Below are 20934 nucleotides of genomic sequence, written 5' to 3'. Positions count from 1 at the left end.
GACGCTTAACCATCTGAGCCACCCAGGCGCCCAAAAAGGGAAGTTTTTCAAGCTGCTTTGAAATAGGGCAAAAAAGCAAACAGGACACCTTGTGTTTTATAAAGCAAACGATGCTAAGTGAATGTATCCTATAACTTGGCGGCCATAGGCGAGAAATGACTGCAATTGAAAAATTTTTTTCGTTTAGTTCTGAGCGAGGTAAAATGGTCTCTTAACAATACTGTCAGGGGCACTGATGAGGCCTGTAAATTAGAAACTAATAAAAGATTTTGTCCGCAACTCAAAAATAAATAAATAAAAATAAAAAGATTTTATTTATGCATTTATTTATTTGAGAGCAAGAGGGAACACAAGCAGGGGGAGGGGGAGAGGGAGAGGGAGAAGCAGACTCCCCGCTGAGCAGGGAGCCCGATGCGGGGCTCGATCCCAGGACCCCGAGATCGTGACCTGAGCCGAATGCAGACGCCAAGGCGCCCCTCTGGTTAATTATTTTCATTTGGAGCTTTCCAACTGGGGAACCGCAAATGGGTTCTAGATATGGACGCCCGTTTTCTTCCATTTATCACTTTCTAAGTCAGCCATGAGACAAAAGTCTTGAGAATCGCCGTGTGAATGGTTTGCTCTGTGTTAGGTCTGGTTTCAGGACGTGTGATAAAGCCCATCCACTTAGAAAAGATGGGCTACGTTCTTTGGCCACTATTTGCTTTAGGATAGTTTGTTCTAACTTCTTTTCTTTCATTGTCTCACATACCTTTTTGTTGCCATTTAAACTCGATTTTGTTTCAAAATCATGTCTGGCTCATAAAGGGTGTGGAGTAACATGTAAGGACCCCCTATCCTATTCTTGAAACAGTTTATATAAACGTGGCTATTATCGGCCCCCGGGGGGAGACCCGAATGATGAGGGAGGAGGGGTAGAGTGTCTAGAATAAAATGTATCCACCGTGGGCACAGACCACGGAAAGGGGACTCTTGGCAATGTGGGGACTGCGGGGGCCAGGACGGCAAGCACCGAGGGCTGGCGCGTGGCTCGGGTGGGAGGCGGCGCTCAGATGGCCACGCTGTTTTCCACCAGGCTGGGCAGCAGGTAGTCGTAGGGTATGTCCAGCTTTGCATTCCGGGTCTTGATGTCCTTCTCCAGGGCATCCAGCTCCTTCCTGAGCTCCTTCAGCACGGCCTGGGGTCCGGGGCCTGAAAAATACTCCTCCTGGTGCTGGCCCAGAGCCACCTGGGCGGAGAGAGAAAGGCAGCTGAGAACCTGGGACCCTCAGCGTGGGGTGCTGGGAGCCCCCGGGGCGCCCCCGCCCGCACCATCATGGGCTGGCGGTGGCCCAGCTGCCAGACGATGGACATCTGCAGGGAAGCCTGGTGGAAGTTGGGCAGTGTTGCCATCACTGTCCCCAGGGTGGCATCCTTGGTGGTCGGCGGCGGCATCCGCATGGTGCAGGGTGCGTTAGGGACCCAAGAGTACCAGTCCAGCTAGGGAGGGGCAGATACGCAGGGTCAGTGCCTGCGAAGCATGGAAACCCCTCGGCCCACCTGCACCCAGCCCCGGCCGTCACTGCAGGTGCAAATTCCCAGCTGCCCCTCCGGTGAGTACCTGGCCCAGGTGGGCGGAGGAGTGCTGGCCGGTGCAGGTGAAAATGCACATAGTGAGAAAGTGGCGCAGCTGGTCCCGGGACTGCAAGGAGGTGGGGAAGCCTGCAAGGGGTTCCGGGGAGTGAGCCGCTGGGGGGCCAGGAGCAGACACAGGGCAGAGCCGGGAGATGGCAGGGGTGAGGAGGGGCACCGAGCACCGACCATCAGCGCTGAGCGCAGACTGGGTCGTAATGGGGGTGGGGGGATCTGCTCGGAGGGTCCCATCCCGTGCTGGCCCGCAAGAGCCAATTAATTACGTTACCGTTCAGGTGTTTAGCGAGCTGCCTGACATCACACTGGTAACCACAGTGGGAATATTTGCACCGTGGAAGTGGGCAAATCCTACAATTCAGGGTTTGGTTGTATTTTGCTTTGTTTTGTTTTTCCAGGGGGCTGGTTGTTAAACATTTACGAGCAACCAGTGGTCCCACTGTGTCTGGGACCTCGAGGGGTTCCCAGGGCATAGGATGGGGCCCTGTCTCTAGCCGATAGGGAAGGAATCTGGGAAGGCCTCTGGGCATTTTCATAGGGCTGGAAATGCTTCTGGTAGATTGCACAAAAGTTAGGATTCTGGAGAGGTTCCCAGGGGAGCTCTCTTGTGCGGGAGGTCCCAGGCGGGGGCTAATCTCACCTCTGTCCTGGGCCCCAAGCAGCCCGACCTCAGTGATCTCTGCACACCAGGACTGCAGCTCCAGATCGTCTCTCACAGCCTCGTCCGTCTTGTAGTGGAGATGCACGATGCCCTGCACATAGCTGCCCTCCCCCCCAGGGTCTGAGAGCCGAAGCTCACTGGGAGCCTCCCGGCCCTGGGCTCCTCCTCCTCGCCACCTGGCCGCTCAGGGGCCCCAGCCCCCCAGCCAAGACACAGACCTCCCGTCCTAGCTTCCTCCCCTAGCCCTGCCATCCCCCTCCTCACCGAGCGAGGATTTCCCACAGCCGCAGGGCATCTTGGGCATAGAAGGAAGACTTGACTCCCAGGAGCCCCCGGTCAGCCAGGTCATCGGGGGGACAGAAGGAGCGATAGGTTAGAAAGGCTCCAGCTCGCTGGAGCAGCTCCACGTGGCCTCCGCCACCTGTGCTCACCACCTGAGAAGCAAGGACCAGGCAGGGTCAGGCACATCAGCCTGCCCCGAGGCCAGAGAGCCGGGGGGCAGGCTGGGCTCCGGGATGCCCCTGCTCTCCTCATACCTGGTCGAAAACTCCCATGTCAGAGACGAGCCCGGTCCTGGCCCGGAGGTTAATTTCCAAAGTGTAGCGCAGGTGGGGAATGATAAGCTGCAGGGACAAGAGCGGGGAAGGGCAGAGTCAGAAAAGAGCCCGGCTAGTCCCCGCTCGAAACAGGGCTGAAGAGCGGGAAGGCGCCGACGCCCCGGGAAAAGCACAGACGTGAAGCTCAGTGGCCCCTGGACACTGCTGACTTATTGCTCTATGACAACTGAAAGAAATCATCCTCCTTTTCTGTTCAATTATGACTGTGCAAGGTCGAGCTCAATGTTTCTCATCCTTTTGTTTCATTATCACTCCTCTAAGTAGCCTTTTTAGATGTCATATATACATAGTATTTATATATTTATACATGATATACATTTTTAAAAGATTTATTTGTTTGTTTATTTGTTTAACACAGAGAGAGAGAGCACAAGTAGGCAGAGCAGCAGACAGAGGGAGAGGCAGAAGCAGGCCTCCCGCCGAGCAGGGAGCCCGACGCGGGGCTCGATCCCGGGACCCCAGGATCATGACCTGAGCCGAAGGCAGCCGCTTAACGGACTGAGCCACCCAGGCGCCCCATGATATACATTTTTAGATAAAATTTCTCCCCATGAAATTTTAATGCTACAGATGTACTGTATCTGTTATGTACTGTTTGTGTATACGTGCTTTATACATAAAAACAGTACTTTTTTTGCCTTCCCAGAAGCACTTTCACCCCCTTGGGGGGCGTAACAGCCCCCCCTGCCCACCGAGAATGCACGGCCTAACTTGCCTACCTCTGGAACTTCATCTCCTACCCTTTCCCCTTTGTCCATTCCACTCACCTTCTTTCTGTCCTTCAAACAGGCCAAGCTTGTCCCTGCCACGGGACCTTTGCACTAGCTGATCCCGGCCTTGACCATCTCACGGCTGGCACCTTGTAGTCTCATTCTCAAAGGAGCCTTTCCTGACCACCCGGTTTAACTCACTCCCACATCACCCTGTCCTGATTCTCTGCATTGTACTTACTACAGCTGATATGCTCCAATACAGTCTTTATTGCCTGTTAGCCCTTAATGGAAATGAAAATCCCCAAAGATCCGGACCTTGCCTGTCTGGCTTCCCACCGGCATCTAGAACAGCTCTTGCCCCATGGGAGGACCCCAAGAAAACAAGTGAATGGGTGGATACTCTGTTCTGATCGTCTGCGATGAGCCAGACTACTGTCGTTGTCCTGAGTCCCCCTAACCGGCGTATGGGTTACCAGTTTAGGACTCTTCAAAACTGGCTGGAAAAAATACTTTATGCTATTTGTATGGTCCTGCCTTGTTGGAATCCTCAGCCGTTTGTGTGTGCTGTTTATATAGTGTACGTCTATCTGTGCTTTAGACATAAAAAGAGTAAGACTTCTCACCCCTCACCCCGCCGATGACTCCTTTTCGCCTCCCTGGGGGGACACATGGCCCTGTTCCGAAGGCACAGCGGGCCAGCCTCCCGCTCCCGGCTCGCTCGTCCTTCTGGGCTGGCTCTCCAGGCCCTGAGAGTCCCCCGGGAGGGTGCCTCCAGATGCGGGACCGCGCCGTGGGGCAGGGAGAGGGGCAGGCAGGAGCAGAGGGAGTAAGGGGCTACCTTGAAGACAGGGTGTATCGATGGAAGGCACCTCATGGTGGCCACAGTGATGACCTCCGCCATCAAGTGTCCCCGCAGAAGATGAGACTGCAGCTCGTGCATCTGGAAATCAGCGCTGCGGACCCAGCATTTGGCCAGGAGCCAGACCATCGGGGGATCCGTGGGCAGGAAAAGCGGCGGCGGGGAGGATCCCACGCGAGGCAGCTGGAGCTGAAGCGGGGACCAGAGAGCGGGACGAGTGCCAGGCGCCCACAGGTCCCCTCCCTTGCGTGCCTAACCCCTCGGGCTCCCTCCCAGTTGCTGAGCTTTGCCCACCTGACTCTGCTAGTCCCCAGCAGCTTCTCCAACCCACTCGGCCCAGCAGCCTTCTGCAGAAATTGCCCCCACGGGGGCCTCCTCCGACCTTCCTTCCCCTTCGGTCCCCGCAGTGTGGACAAGATTCAGACCCTCTGCTTCCTCCGTCCCACACTCTTGCAACACCGCCCCCACACAGCAGGCTACATGTGCGTCCCCAGCTGTCACTGGCCACACGTTACGATATGGATGTTCCCCCCGTTACCTCAAAGTTGGCCTCCTGATTTTCCTCCTTCTCTGTCCCATTTCTGCACAAGTCTTGCCCGACTCCTCCTTTTCCTCTCTCCCTGAACCCAGGCCAGTTTAATTTTCCTCGGCACCCCACAGCTGGGGTTCCCCACGTCGGAGCCCGTCACCTCTGCCTTGGACAGTCGCTGAACCCATCACCCTAATCCCGGGATCGAGCATCCCCCTTGTCACCCCATCCTGAATGCAGGTGTCCGTCACAGCAGCTTTCCCCAGCTTCCTGTGTTCCTGCTCCTTAGCTGGCCCCCCCCACAGCCCACACCGTGTGGCCCCCTCCCCCACACCGTCCCCCAGCACCCCGAGCTCACACCGGTCAGACCTCAGCCTCCCCACGCAGCCCGCCCGCCCTCCTGCCTAAAGATCTAAGTCCTGAGCCTCTTCCGAGGCTCACGCCGCCTCCAAAGGGACCTTCCAGACTGCTCTGTCCTCAGGGACTTCCCCCATCCCGGAGTTTCTTCAGATTCGCCCGGCCTGTCTCTCCAGCTGGACCCCAACTTTCCTCCTTTCCCATTTCCTCCCTGGCGCCTTAGGCCTCTGCACTGAGTGGGGACTCAGTGCACCAGGGTGAGGGGCTGAGTGGGAGCGTGGCCCCTGGGGAGCAGAACTCCTGGGGCCTCTCACCTGGATGACCATGGGCAAGAGTTTCCCATCAGGCTGCAGCTTCAGCATGACCAGAGGGGCAGCCAGATGCTGCTGGCTGCACAGGATGACATTGGCCTTGATCCCGTCCAGCAGTGAGAAGTCCGCCTCGAACAGCGTGCCTCTCTGCGTGGGGGTTGGGGGGGGGTAGAGGGCAAGGGCTGCTATCATTTCGACTCTGCCTCTGTCAACACTCTCCCCCCCTAGTTTGCTGGTCTCACTTGGGGAGGAAGGCATGGAGTTGCATTTCTCAGGATCACCCTGATTTCTCCTGTCAAATCCTTTCTTGCCATCCAGCTGGGCCCACAGTGGACCCCACCCCCATCTCACTGCCTGGCCTCTTTAGGGCTCCTGTGTCTATACCTGGAGCTCCTTCTCCAGCTGGACCTTCAGCTCCTCCATCCCGGGAGGGAACACCAGGCGAGCAGGAAGCTGCTTGGAGCGCCTCAGCAACATGGGGTTAGCGCCATTGAGAAACTGGTACCCAAACAAGGCGTCCTCTTTCCAGGAGTCCCGTACCTTCTCTGGGGATGGCGGTTGTAGAGGACTCCATGAGATTGGAGCACCCCCACCGAACCATCCCTACTTGACCCCAGCTAACTCGAGGCACCCAGGCCTCTGGTCTCCCAGCCCTGGCTCCCTGGATTGGGTGGGATCTGGGGGGTAAAGATCCTGGGAGAAGCACTGGGGTGGGGTACTGACCAGCCAGTTTGCTCTGGCCACACCAGAAAATCCGGTTGAAGTCATCCAGATCATTCCAGCAAGTCAGAACATTTAAAGAGTCTTTGATGGCTAGGTCTGCCAGCCTTCAGGGAAGGAGAAGCAAAGAGTGTGAGAATTATGCTCAGAATCCAGCGGATAACCACAGGCACCCACCTTAGGCTGGCCCAACGCCATGCAGTCCTAAGCCCCTCAGCCTCCCCTGCACCAGAACACGTACCTCACGTCCAGCCCCCCTTGTTCTCACCCCTTGGCCAGCGAAGCCTCAAAATAAATTTTCTTGTCTTCCAGAAATCGCTCATCTATGGGGAGGTCACTGATGGTGGCCCCGGCCATGTTCAGGATCAGCCCATCCTTCCAGTTTCCCCAGCTGCGGCAGAGAAGTGAAAGCAGATGTTGGTTCTACGGAAGGGTCAGCAGCGCCTGGCAGGGTCGGTGGGGGGGGGGGGCGTCGGGAGGAGACCAGGGCGCGGGAGGAGGGCTGACCGGTATAGCCTCCTCCTATCTTTCAGCTCCTGCTCCCTGTGTTGCTTGAACAGACCTTGAGGGTCGTCTCCCAGGGTCCGGCCTAGATGTGGGGAGCAAGACGTGGGCAGTGAGGCCTCTCCCCGGTCCCCCCAAGGGCGCCTCCTCAGCCGGCCCTTCCCGCTGGCCCTGACCCTTCAGCCTCACGCCTCCCTGCAGCCTCCAGGCCCCTCGGCTGGGGGTGCAGAGCCAGCAATCTGCCTCTTCCACGTCCTCCCAAACCCCGCCCCCCCCCCGCCCCCCAGGTTCCAGCCCTGCCTCCTGGCTCCGCTCCCCCCACCAGGCCTCCTCACACCCCCGGCGGCGCGGCGCGCTCACCAGTGCCCTCGGGGAGGCTCAGGATGCCACTGCCCTCCACCCAGCGGTAGCATGGGAACCTGAACTCGTCCCCACTGGGCCCGGGGCCCTGCACCCAGATCCAGTTGCAGAACCAGGCGTCGTCCTGAAAGAAGTGCCGTTTGTGCAGTTTCACGAACAGCAGCGGCCCCAGGTACTCCTGCACGTCCGCCTTGATTTCCGTCTCCTGCAGGCGACAGAAGGGGCTCAGCAGGCGCGGGGCGTGCGGGACGGGGCCCTTGGACCGAGCCCCGCTCCCGCTGGACGCCCTTCGGCGAGCTTCTGGGAAAGGCGCGCGGAAGGAGCCAGAAAGAGCAGGGGGCCGCAGGCCGCAGGTGCGGCGGGGTGAGGCGGCAGAGGGAACATGGGGAGGTGCGCTCCTTCCTTGACTTTTTCCTCGGTGCAGACCCTGCCTGTGCCAAGCCCCGCGCGGGGAGGGAGCGCACCGGGGCGCGGGGAGACGCGGGGCTGAGCAGGCAGCTCCGGCTGCGGCCGCGGCGCCCTCACCCGCGCCCCCCAGGCTGCGCGCGGACGGCCCACGGCCCGGGCAAGCCTCCCGCAGGACTGGCCTCTCGGGACCCCTTCAGGAGGCAGCGCTCGGCGGGAGAGGCAAAGGCGGAGAGGCGTGCGGGGCCGGGGCACGGGGAGACGGGGCCAAGGGAGGCTGAACTGCGTCGGGGAGCTGGGGCGCAGGGGGCGCAGGGGAGAGCTGTGCGGACAGGCGCGCGACCACATCGTGAAGTCTCCAAGGTAAGCCAGGGGCTTGGGATTGGTCCTGCGGGGCACGTTGGAAGGTGCGGATGTTTGGGAGAAATCGCTCCGGCCCCAGAAGGGCTGGGAAGGGCCGCGCGGAAGCCGCGAGACGGTGGAGAGGGTGGAGGTGACCAGGTGCAAGGCGGCCCTGGTGGGCGGGGGGAGGACGGAGCTCGGGGCGCGGAGCCCGAGGGGTCCAGGAGACGGAACGGAGCGCGGCGATTCCCGGTTAGAGGCGGAGAGAGGAGGAGGCGCGGACAGACAGCCGCATCTGGGGGGCTTGGAGAGAGCCGGACAGGGGGTCGGAGCCGGGGCGATAACCGGGTGGATGCTATGGGAGCGGGGAAGTGGGTTGGAACTTCGGTGTTCTCATCTCTCGCTTCTTCCCCCGACCCTTTCGCCGGCGCCCCCATCCCCACCCGGTGCGGGCGAGAAAGCCTGAGGGTCGGACACCTCGCAACGGTGGAGAAGGCTTGAAACGGCAGCTTTTGAGAATAGAGGGCACAGGAGCACGGAAATAGAGAAGAGAGGGCACCAGAGGACAGACGGCCCGTTCGAGGAAAGACGGAGCTCCGCGCGACGCCGGGCAGTTCCAAGGAGGCCGGGTGCGGGAGCGCGTCCTGGGCGCGCAGTGCGCGCCGCGTCCCGGCCGGAGGCTCCCCGGGCCCCGCGGCTCACCTGGCCTCGCGTGGGCCTCAGGCGCGTCCGGATCGCCGCCTCCCCGTGCTGGCCCACCAGCCACAGCTGCACCTGGTTGTTGGAGCCCGCGCACAGGGAGGAGCCGGTGGACACGCGGATGCGATAGAGACCCATCCTGCCCGAAGACGAACGCGCGCCGTCTGAGGCGGAGAAGAGCGGGCGCGCTAAATAACAGAGCCCGGGACCCCGCCCCTGGGAGGCCTCGCGGGTCGGAGGGTGTGGTGGCTCCCGGGTCTCCAACGGACCCCGCACGCAGCTGAGAGCTCAGCCCAAGAAGGCGGGCCTGGCGCGGGCCGAGGGGTGCATACCGTTGTCCCGGCGGGAGGAGGAGGAGGGAAGCGGGGGAGCAGACGAGGCGTGGGGCAGAAAACCTGCAGGAAGAAGGAATGGACCGCCGGCCCAGCAGACACATGCAGCGTGTGGCTGGGCGCGCGCACACTGACCTCACGAGGTGGCTCACCTCTCTGAGGGTCTTGCTTAAGGTTGCAAGGGAGGATGAAGAGGGCAAGGAGAGACGCTCTGCAGGGCTTTGTGAATAAAATACATCACGGCCACTGAATTAACTCGATCAACTTGGAACACTTGCAAGCCCTCCGTGTGCCAAACCCTGGGGCTCCTTCCTTTCTAGCTTAAAAGCCTCTACCTCTCTGTTGCCTACAGGAAAAAAACCCAAGCTTCTTGGCATGCAAAGCTCTTGCTCACGCGGCCTGCCCTCCTCCCACCTCATCCCACCGCACGCCATCCTCATCTCCCCTCTCTCCACTGGGGGTGGAGCCCTGTGTTTCCCAGAACCATGTTGTTTGCTTGGCAGTCCCTATTCCTGGAAAATTCTGTTCGGCCTTCTAATCCCTAGTTGGACCTCAGTTTTTCAGAGACGTCCTCTCTGGTGATTTCACCCCTCCCCGCCTTCCCCTCCAGAGCTCATCAGCTTTCCTCTCTATTGCTCTTGCCCTGTGCATGCCTCTGTTACTGCTCGCTTACTACGCCTGGTAATCTGTGTGTATGCCCACATTCCCACCCTGCTGAGCTCCCCCTAGGCAGGGCCCACACTCCCGGCAGGACTGACTCATTTTTATTTCCCCTGGATTGAGCACAGTATCAGGCTTTTGGGTGTCAAGAAGTGTTTGCTAAGGGGCGCCTGGGTGGCTCAGTCGGTGAAGCGTCTGCCTTCGGCTCAGGACATGGTCCCAGGGTCCTGGGATCGAGCCCCACATCAGGCTCCCTGCTCAGTGGGAAGCCTGCTTCTCCCCCTCCCACTCTCCCAGCTTGTGTTCCCTCTCTGGCTGTGTCTCTGTCAAATAAATAAAATCTTTAAAAAAATTAATAAATAAAATTAAATTTAAAAAAGAAGTGTTTGCTAAAACATACTGCAAGATCCATTATAAAGAAGTCCTTCCCCGAGGGGAGGCAAAGGCAAACTCACAGGCTACATAAGTAATAAAAGAATAGTAAGATCAACTCCAGTACCACCACGGCGTGGAGTACCATATGCCCGATGAAACAAACCAAGTCAAGAGAAATATGTCTGTAATGCATATTTTCTTGTTTGTTTACTTGTCTAGTGGGAAGTGCATTTACATGATGCAAAGTTCAAAAGGTAGAAAGAGGTATCCCTCCGAACCCCCCCATCCCCCCACCCCCCATCCCCGCTTCTCCCTCTTGACCCCATCCCCACGTCCCTCAGTCACTCCTACATCTTTCCGAGGCACATTCACAAGCAAATACATGCCTATCATTTTTGTTCTTTTCCTGCACCTGGTACCATATATTACACGCTGTTCCGCGGCTTGAATTTTCCACATTGCAGCATAAATCACAAGAGAAATCTCTTGTTAACCCTCATATTTTATCTTATATGGAATGACTCTCATTATTATTATTGTTTTTTAATTTAGAAGATTTGAGGAGCCAGGCAGAGAAAGACAAATACTGCTTGGCTTTACTTATATGTGAAATCTAAAAAAAAATTTCAAGGGGAACACGCAGAAACAGAGAAAAGACTGGTGGCCAGAGGCTGGGGGTTGGGACAAATGGGGACAGGCTGGAAAACGGCACACACGTTCGGTTACAAGATGAATAAGGTCTGAAGATCGAATGTATAAGATGGTGACGAGAGTTGGCAACACTGCCTTGTGCAACTGAAATTTGCTGAGAGAGTAGAACTTAAGTGTTTGCACCAAAACGAATCAATAAATAAAGGTAAGCATGGGAGCTGATGGATGCGTTCATTAACTCTATTGCAGAAATCCTTTCTTATTGCATATGCATGTCAAATCATCACGGTGTACACTTCAGATCTATCACAATTTTATTGGTCAACTATATCTCAGTGAAGCTGGAGAAAAAGACTCAGGGGCCAAAGTGATTTTATGGGGGTCAGCCGCTTCCATATTCTCTGGTGTATCTTACTGTGCACGGCATCATGACTGTTTCCTCTCCTTTCCTAAATGTGGAACGCTGGCAATTTTTTCTTCATGACAGAACAATCCATGTCCACCACCGTAGAAAATGTAGGTAATTTGGGGGGTGCCTGGGTGGCTCAGTTGGTTAAGTGTCCGACTCTTGGTTTCGGCTCAGGTTATGATCTCGGGGTCGTGAGATGGAGCCCCTCGTCCAGCTCTGTGCTCAGCACGGAGTCTGCTTCTCCCCCTCCCTCTCCCTCTGCTCCTCCTCCCCTCCCCCCTCCCCTCTTGCCTGTGCTCATGCGTGCTCTCCCTCTCAAATAAATAATTAAACAAAATCTTGAAGAAAAAAGAAAATGTAGGTAATTTGGATAAACAAAAGAAGAAGAAATAATAGGAAATCATCTAAAAGTCTACCCAAGAGATGTTACCTTTGCGTACACTCCCTTCCTGTGTAAGCAGGGAGAGGCTAGCGCTTACCCCTCCTTGTGAAGGAATCTCCCCTCCTAGAGCCCCCATGGCTGCCTTAAGTGATACCATGTAACCCTAGACCACATGTCGCTCGGACGAGACCAAGGATGAGCACCCTATCTGTATTAGTCAGGGTGTAGTCAGGAAAACTGATACCACCCTGGGCCCGTCAAGCCAAATAAAGAAACTTGATTACACAGGAAATGGAAAAGCTGAGAGGCCAACCACAGGATGGTGAGGCAAGGGAGAGGTTAGCAACAGCCGGAAGCCACTGCTACCCTAGGGCTGAAGGGGCAGCAGGAGAGGGAGGTTTCATTGGGGCATGGAGGTCGGGGCCAGCCGGAGCCAGAACCAAGGACAGGGATTTCCGGGGAGCTGGAACCACAGAGGGAGGGTCTGTTTGGAGGGAGCAGGACACTCATAGAAGAGAAGGAGCCACAGTCAAGGACCTCACAGGGACAGAGAAATAGGGGAAATGTCCCAGTCCTCCCCTTCTCCTACTCTCCAATCATCCACCACTGCCTTCTGTTGGCCAAACTTATCCAGAAGCCTCTGAGCTAAGGAACCTGAGGGAAGCGGGGAAAGGAGCAGCAGGGATGAGCACAGACAGGTGATGTCCAGCAACTGTCTAAGGGCAGCCAATCCATGGGCTAGCCATTGATTTGGTTTGGTTCCTACCAAAAAAGGTTAAGCTGAATCTAGTCATGAGGAAATAATTAGGCAAATCCAAAATTGAAAGACATTGTGCAAACAACTGGCCTAGACTTTCTGAAAAAGTCAATGGCATGAAAGATGAAAGACAGCCAGGGAACTTGCCTAAATAAAAGTACATTAGGGAGGGCGCCTGGGTGGCTCAGTTGGTTAAGCGACTGCCTTCGGCTCAGGTCATGATCCTGGAGTCCCGGGATCGAGTCCCGCATCGGGCTCCCTGCTCGGCAGGGAATCTGCTTCTCCCTCTGACCCTCCTCCCTCTCATGCTCTCTGTCTCTCATTCTCTCTCTCGCAAATAAATAAAATCTTAAAAAAAAAAAAAAGTACATTAGGGAGACACGACAACTAATTTCTACTTGTGATCATGGTTTGAATATTGGATCCAAAAAAGTCATATATGAAGGCCATTATTGGGGCAACTGTGGAAATATGAATATGGGTGTACATTAGATTATATATGATTGTTAAATCTCATGAGTGTGATCATTTGATTATGGTTATATAAGACAATGCCCCTGTTCTCCAGAGATATATACTAAAATATTTAATGGTAAAATGTCATGATGTCTCCAACCAACTCCAAACACATATGCATAGAAAAAGAAAGTGTGATCAAGCAAATGTGGCAAATGCTAAAATGGGTGAATCCAAGTCAAGGGTGTATAGCCATCTGGTGTTTTATTCTTGCCACTATTCTGAAGGCTTAATGTTTTTTCAAACTAAAAACTTGAGAAAAAGAACAGGTTGGCCTCTGACCTTTGAGCACGGACGTGGGGCAAAAAAAATGAACTGAACCAATCAGTTCTTAGGAATTTGGACCTAAAAAACACAAAAAGCATTTTCTAGTTAGCAGTAAAGTTGGGGGTGACAGAAAATCATGAGTGGATCATGAGTAGGTCATGAGTGGATGATGAGTGGATCATGTAATCCAAAATTATGTGGTGGGAGAAAAGATAGGGAAAATTATTTGCAAAAACAGCTGCCAAGTATTCTTCCCATCTTTGTAAGCACATGCCACTTCTCCCATCAGGAGGTGAAATCTGTTTCTCCTCCTTACCATACTGACTTGCACTGACCAACAAAATGCAAAAGTGACATGGTGTCAGTTCTAGAGCTCAAAGGGCCTGACAGCTTCTGCTTTACCTCTCCTGGAGCCCTGAGCTACCATATCAAGAACCCTGCTGGAGAGACTGGCCCCATGCTCTGGACACCTTAGCTGAGGAGCTACACAACGAGTGAAGTCATCCACATCCTCCAGCTCCAGTCAAGCTGGCCCAGCCAACACTTCATGGAGCAGAGATGAGCCATCCCTGCCAATCCCTTTGCCAATTACAGCATCATGAGCCAATAAATAAAAGCTGATTGTTGTTTTAAGCCAATGAATTTGGGGGAGGTTTACGATATGGCCAATAGGGAACAGAGCAGACAGACAGAGACACAGAGATGCCTGGAGGGAGAGTAAAAAAAACTGCCTGAGTTTTATCATTCCAGTTCATTCCACATGTAGGCTCAAAACAGCCCCTTTCCTTTCTTGAGTTAAATTGAGCAGGTCTCTATATTCCTTGCAACAAAAAGAGACAGGCACAAATGTCCTTGCCCTGTCCTTTCTTTTCGCAGGTGTTTTCATCTTCCAAAGACACTGGATAAACATCTCTTATTTCTGCTTTCCACATTCATTCCCCTTTTACTGAGTAACAGCACCTGATTTTTTCAATGGTTTGTTGTGAACTGCATCATGCAAATAGAAGGGAGAATAAAATCATTTGTGCAATTTAAATATATTAATAGGATAAACAATCATCCGGCCAGTTTGAGATATAACACATGGCCAGTCCTCCTGGAGCCTCTGTCTACCCCTCCTCAATTGTAGTCTCTTCTCTAACCCCAGCAGTGACCATTGTGATGACTTTTGTGCCGATCATTCCCATTTTCCCTTTTAGCTTTCCACCTACATATGCATCCCTAAATATTACTAAGTTTTGAAAATCTGAGCAGCAAGCAGCAATTAAGGACTGTAAGGAAAGGCTGATGAAACCACTGTTGGAGGGAAGCTCATGGAGAAGCTAAGCTGAATGGTCTCTGGGCCACTAGCGGGCTTCAGCTTTCCTGAGCATTTACAAGAGCCTTTGACAGGAAAATCATTGAATATGGGGTTGAGTAAAACCAGGCATCAGGCTCAGCATAGTTGAGACATGTGGCGGCACCATGGCATGGACCAGGTTTTGGGTGTTTGTCCAGAGAGGGAGGCTGTTTTGTTATTTTCAGTTCACCATGACTTCTCCTTCAACATTTCTAGGCAACATATACATATACTTCATCAACATGTGATCAAAATAAGATAAGTACAGAGAAAAACTTGGGTCAGACTCTCCCTCCGGGCGTTTCGTCCTTGGTTTAAGGTTAGTGTGGTGGTAGCAGGGTAATAATGGGGGCAGCTCTCGCCATGTCTCTCTGCGGTCACAGTGCTTCGATCCAAACTGTTACCTTCTGGATCTAGTGCACGGCTGGCCCCCTGGACTCTCCCATCACTCTCACCCTAAAGATCCCCTCCACCTCTCCCCTGGGTCAGATTCTTATCTGAGGTGTCCCATGCCTTCTTGTTCAAGAAACACAGCCTCCAGTAGCTTTGTTCTGAATCCATGGGAGGGAAACACTTTGAAATCTTGCATGTCTGAAAATGTCTTTATTTACCTTCATATTTGATTGATAATTCAGCTGGGTGAAGAATACTAGGGTGGAAATCATTCTTCTTCAGAATTTTGAAGGCACTGCTCTGTTGTCCTCTTGCTCCCAGTGTTGTTCTTTGGAGCATGCAAAGACAAATCTGATTGTCCATCCTCTGTGTATGATCTTTATGTTTCTCTCCCTTCTCCCCGCCCCCTCAGATTTGAAGGTCTCCTTGCCCCAGTGTTCTGAAATTTCATGATGATGTATCATGGTGGGTCTCTTTTCATCCTTTTTTTCTGGGCATTTGAAGGACCCTTTCAATCTGGAACTTCAAGTCCTTCAGTTCTGGTAAATGTTTCTGTATCGTTTTACTGATGACTGCCTCCCCTAAATGTTCTCTGTTCTCTCTTTCTAGAACTCTATTATTCAGATATTATTCAGGCTTATCTTTGCTCTCCTTTTTTCCATCTCTTTGTCTTCTTCAGGGATTTCCTCAAATTGACCTTCCAACTCTTATAGTACATTTTTCAGGTCCACTCTCCTGCTTTAATTCTAAGGGCTCTTTTCCTCTTAAAGTTATGATTACATCATCCTCTTCTTACAATATGAGTGGAATATATTCTTATGCCCTTATGAGTATATTAGTGATAGATTTATAGAGTTTTCAAATCCCTATATTCTGTGGGGCTGTTTGTTTTGCTTTTGTTTGCTTTTGTTTTGGGCTGTCTTTGACATTCCAAGGAGCCTCTGATTTTTTGGGGAACTGCCTCCTCCCACATTCTCAACCCATATGAATGGGTTCTCCATTTGCTAATTCTTTTGTTGTGTATAATGTGTTTAAAGTGCCTGAGCCTTAGTTTCCTCATCTGTAAAATGAGGACAGAATCTATTTCAGTAGGGCTGTCAAGAGGAGTTAAGTGAAATAATACTAAGGACACGGACCGCGTGTCTTTTTCCAAGCATGGGGAGACTGAACTGCCCAAGGTTACACATCTAATCACAGAACTCAAACTCAGATTCCTAATCTGACACATAATTAGTACTCAATAAATTTTAGCTATTGTCATTATTATAAAATTCAGGTGGGACCCACACCATCTCTCAGCTGAAGAGAGGAGTACATGACCCAGGCCTGGTCAAAGAGATTTAGCACTGGGATTTTGGCTGGAATGATTTGGAAGGAAAAACTTTTTCTGTAATATAATCCCAGAGCTGCTGGTAGGCCCTCTGTGATGGCTAATTTTATATGTCAACCTGACTGGGCCACAGGATGCCCAGATAGCTGGTTAAACATAATTTCTGGGTGTGTCTGTGAGGGTGTTTCCAGAAGTGATCAGCATTTTAATGGGTAGATTGAGCAAAGCAGATGGCCCTCCCCAATGTGGATGGACCTCATCCAACCTGCTGAGGGCCTGAATAGAACAAAAAGGTGGAGAAAGGTTGAATTCACTCTCTGCCTGACTACTTAAGCTGGAACATTCATCTTCTCCTGACCTCAGCACTCCTGGTTCACAGCCCTTCAGAACCAGCCTGGAATCTACACCATCAGCTCTCTGGCTCTGAGTCCTTTGAACTACACCCCTGGAATTTCCTGCCTCTGTTTCTCTGGAAAACTCTAATACACCCTGTTTAACAACACTTGTGGAAAGTGTACCTGAACGTAAAACCAACACAAAATAAAGCTGAACTAAGAGACGGAAGCACATTACTAATGATGATCCTTGAGCACCTGGGTCCAGCCTGCCTGAAGACATTATACTCCCTGACTTTCCAGGATTATGAATCAATACGTTCTTTTTCTTTCTCTTAAATCACTCTTAGTTGAGTTTTTGCAACAGAAAGAATCCCTTATAGTACAAAAACTTGAGAACATACTGTTTCAAACCATGATTTCACTTTGCATATCATCATCATATGTTCATGGTGTTATTTTTCAACATAATTTATGTCTGATACTATAATCTCTCCTATGAAGCCCATATTAGTGGGCAAATTGTTATCAAGTTTTCAATACTATAAACAACAATGAGGGCGCCTGGGTGGCTCAGTCATTAAGCATCTGCCTTCGGCTCAGGTCATGATCCCAGGGTCCTGGGATCAAGCTCCACATCGGGCTCCCTGCTCTGCGGGAGGCCTGCTTCTCCCTCTGACCCTCCCCCTGCTTGTGTTCCTGCTCTCGCTATGTCTCTCTCTGTCAAATAAATAAATAAAATCTTTAAAAAAAAAACAACAACAATGAAATGAATGTCCTTATACCAAATTTCTGCATATAAGGCAATTATTTCCTGAAAATAAATTCCTAGAAGTGGAACTTCTAGGTCAAAAGATATTAAGACGTCTGCCACATATAGTAAAAAGTTACCCCTTGAAAGGTGATGCCAATTTACTCTCACACCAGAAACATAGGAGAATGCCTATTTCCTCTACCACTGCCTGCAATGGCTAGTATCTTTTTTTTTTAAATATTTTATTTATTTATTTGACAGAGAGAGAAAGAGCACAGGCAGGGGGAGTGGCAGGCGGAGGGAGAGGCTGAGCAGGGAATCTGATGTGGGGCTCAATCCCAGGACCTGAGCCCAAGGTAGACGCTTAACCAACTGAGACACCCAGGCGCCCCGGCTAGTATCTTTCTTAAAATCCCTTCCAAGTTCATCTCACACACACACACAATCAAAAGTAGTATCTCATTTTATTTGGCATTTCTTTACTGAGTTATCTACCATGCGTAGATTTTTCAATATTGTGCTGGATTCCATTTGTTAACATTTTAAAAAATATTTTTTAAGATTTTAATTATTTGTTAGAGAGAGGGAGAGAAAGAGAGAGGGAGGGAGAGAGCACAAGCAGGGGGAGTAGCAGGAAGAAGGAGAAGCGGGATCCCTGCTGAGCAAGGAGCCTGATGCAGGACTCCATCCCAGGACTCTGGGATTATGACCTGAGCCGAAAGCAGATGCTTAAGGCATCCCCTGTTTGTTAACATTTTATTCAGGAATCCTGCATCTGCCAAATAAAATTTTTAAAAAAGGAATCCTGCATCTATATTCTGAAGTTGACTCCTCTGGTAATCCTATTTTCTCAGGTTTACCACGTGTTATTCTAATTTTATAAAATAAACTAATAAATGTAGAGGTTTGAGGATGGACAAATCTGAGTTTGGGTCTGAATTCCATAACTAGATGGTCAATTTAATCTTCCTAATGCTGAAGACGGGTGTTGTGGGAAGGGGGACAATTAAACCCCACCAGAACCTGGGAAGGCTCAGCCCTTGGAGAGTCAAGACACCACAAAAGCTGTGGGTGAGACACAAGGCCAAGATGAGAGGGTACTTCAAAGTGAGGTACTAAGGGATCAGACCACCAAATCCCTACCTATCCCACATACACCTGCTGGCACCCTTTCCCACTGCAAGATCGAGAGGTTTACCTTTTGAAGTAGCGAGATGCTCTGGGCTTGGGGAGACCAGGTAGGGTGGAGGGAGTGAGGTGAAGTATGGGACTTGAAGGGGTTCAGGACAAGTCTCCCCAAAATGTGCCACTTTGGCATGTGGACTATTTTGAGCTGAAGGCAATAGAGACCCTCTGGGCCCAAGAGAAACTTTTGCCCCTCCCTTAACTACCTAGAAGAATCTAAATTGGGGGTCTTTCCCAAATTAAGAGTTATCACTAGAGATAAATTTTATCTGAATGACCCATCCAATAGCAGGATAGATATCTGATTACCAAGCATCTGTTCTTCCTCTTATTGTCCTATGAATTCCTTTCTTCCTCTTTGAACCCCAGGCCCTTATGCCATTTCTTAGCTTAGGACGGCACATATACCTCATTTTACCTATCTGTGAACCTCTCATATATGTGGGGTTCCCGTACATAGGAAATTAAATTTGATTTTCTCCTGTTAATCTGTCTTATGTCAATTTAATTCTTAGAGCAACTGGAAGAATCTTTCAAGGGTATAGGAAAATTTTCTCTCCCCAACAGCCTGAAAACAGGGAGATTAAGTGACACTTAATGCTGAATGATGGGGAACCCAGTCCCTCCCCAACCTGTTCCTAGATTTGCAAGTAGCTCACACTACCAAAGCAGGAGACAGGGCACTTCTTGTCTGCAGAACTAAACTACTCCAGAGAAAAGAACTCTGTTCTAATTAACCTTTGGAGGTATACCCAAAGACAGCCTTTTCACCTCCCAGTTTCCCTATGAGAGGCCCACACATTCTCAAACCCTGCCTATGTATTCAGAGCTTCCAGTCAGCTCTGTAATGCCTCACACTTGTATGAAGAGCTATCCAAGGAACACAAAACATTTGAAAGAACACGAAAATGAAGAGAACAAAACAATGAAAACAATCAAATAAAAGAATTTTTATTCTTTTATTACAAAATTTTTATTATATATTACATTGTATATAATTCTATAACAAATTTTTTAAAACTTTTTATAACTCATTCTTTTAACTTTACTATAATTTATATTATTACACTATAACAAAACAAAAAGAAATAAAAGAGTACACTGAAATAATTGGGGGAGGGGAGGAAATGAAGAAAAAAACTTTTAAAATACACTTCTTGACAGAGGTGAACACTCGTGTCCCTCTTCTGATTTTTCTTTGATGGAAAGGATGCTTAGTCCCTGTAAGGTTCCAGGTCTCAGGGACGATGGAATGCCATATCTCATTGGTAATTATGGGAAGAATAAGATGGGAATGCCTGACTTAACCCCTCCATTTATTTTCTTCTTGGGAGCCAGCATGCTTACAGAGACCACGAGTGCTCAATTACTGCCCTCCAAGCTTTCAGTTGTACAGAGAGGGGGTAGGGAGGCTCAGTGTGGGAGGGTGTTCTCATTACTTTGGGTTAACTGCATAACAAGTTAACCCAAAACATAAAGGCTTCAAACAAACATTTTATTTTGCTCACAGATTCTGTGTGTCTGGAATTCAGGTGGGGACACGGCAGAAAAGGCCCATCTCTGCTCCATGACCTTTGGGGCCTCAGGTGGGAGGGCTCCCTGGCTGGAAGATCCAACTACTAGAGGCTGGATTCGCATGAAGTTGCCTTCACTCCCATGTCCAGCATTTGATGCTGGCTGTCTGCTGAGACCTTTGCTGGACCTACTAACCATAGCACCAACACATGGCCTCTTTCTACAGTCAGGGCTCAGACTTCTTACCCTGTAGCTCAGGCTCCAAAAATGAGTGTTCAGCAAACAAAGGAGGAAGCTGCAGCATTTTTTCTGACCTGGCCTCAGAATTCAAACATCATTTCCATCACACTCTATTGGTTACACATTGAGTTACAAACCCGCCCACGTTCAGGGCGAGGGGGAGACAAAGACCCCATCTTTCCATGGATGGAGTGTCAAAGGATTTGTGGACATGTTCTATAACCACCCCAGGGCAGAATCTTAAAGACCCTAAGAACTGAGGCAAGGGACAAAGCACTGAGAAACAGGTGAGGAGTAGCACTGCAGAGCTATCAGGCTTCTCCCAGCTGTACCTCCAGGAAACCCTAGGCTGCAACAGAAGGGAACGCAACCATCTCCCACGGCAACCATCTCAAAGGAGGGAGGAAAGATGCGGGACAGAGGCAGACTCTCCCAGCACCCCTCCCCCATCCTTCTGATACTACCTTCTTGACCCTAAGAGCTAGTCCCACAACCAACCCCAATGCCAGTTTCTTTTAGGACTTTGCCCAAACCAAGGAAACCTTTCTTCACAAGCTGGACCTTTTTCAGGACAAAAAGGGACAGATACAGGGGCGCCTGGGTGGCTCAGTTGGTTAAGCGACTGCCTTCAGCTCAGGTCATGATCCTGGAGTCCCCGGATCGAGTCCCGCATCGGGCTCCCTGCTCAGCAGGGAGTCTGCTTCTCCCTCTGACCCTCCCCACTCTCATGCTCTCTCTATCTCATTCTCTCTCTCAAATAAATAAATAAAATCTTTAAAAAAAAAATT

General features: G+C 51.3%; 1 protein-coding gene across 3 annotated transcripts in view; it reads right to left on the bottom strand.

Annotated features, from left to right (window-relative positions):
- Positions 1–305: 305 nt before the first annotated feature.
- The window catches only part of ALOX15 (arachidonate 15-lipoxygenase), a 57609-nt gene continuing 36980 nt past the window's right edge, over positions 306–20934 (bottom strand). The window contains exons 1-14 of one of the 3 annotated variants that reach the window (XM_031038969.2): positions 8710–8874; positions 7261–7465; positions 6904–6985; positions 6665–6787; positions 6400–6503; positions 6061–6221; positions 5680–5823; positions 4459–4668; positions 2827–2913; positions 2555–2724; positions 2270–2391; positions 1601–1701; positions 1312–1479; positions 306–1228 (exon numbers count right to left, since the gene is read on the bottom strand). In XM_031038969.2, coding sequence (XP_030894829.2) covers positions 1049–1228; positions 1312–1479; positions 1601–1701; positions 2270–2391; positions 2555–2724; positions 2827–2913; positions 4459–4668; positions 5680–5823; positions 6061–6221; positions 6400–6503; positions 6665–6787; positions 6904–6985; positions 7261–7465; positions 8710–8844 — 1992 coding nt within the window. In that variant the 5' untranslated portion in view covers positions 8845–8874 and the 3' untranslated portion in view covers positions 306–1048. Of the gene's footprint in view, positions 1229–1311; positions 1480–1600; positions 1702–2269; positions 2392–2554; positions 2725–2826; positions 2914–4458; positions 4669–5679; positions 5824–6060; positions 6222–6399; positions 6504–6664; positions 6788–6903; positions 6986–7260; positions 7466–7785; positions 8015–8709; positions 8875–20934 lie in introns of those variants that run through there. The other 2 variants (XM_081805863.1, XM_031038971.2) reach the window with 2 other exon arrangements.

Source organism: Leptonychotes weddellii, chromosome 15, assembly GCF_054177405.1.
Source record: "Leptonychotes weddellii isolate Sample4059 chromosome 15, ASM5417740v2, whole genome shotgun sequence".
NCBI lineage: Eukaryota > Metazoa > Chordata > Mammalia > Carnivora > Phocidae > Leptonychotes > Leptonychotes weddellii.
This window is presented reverse-complemented; position numbering and strand designations above follow the sequence as displayed.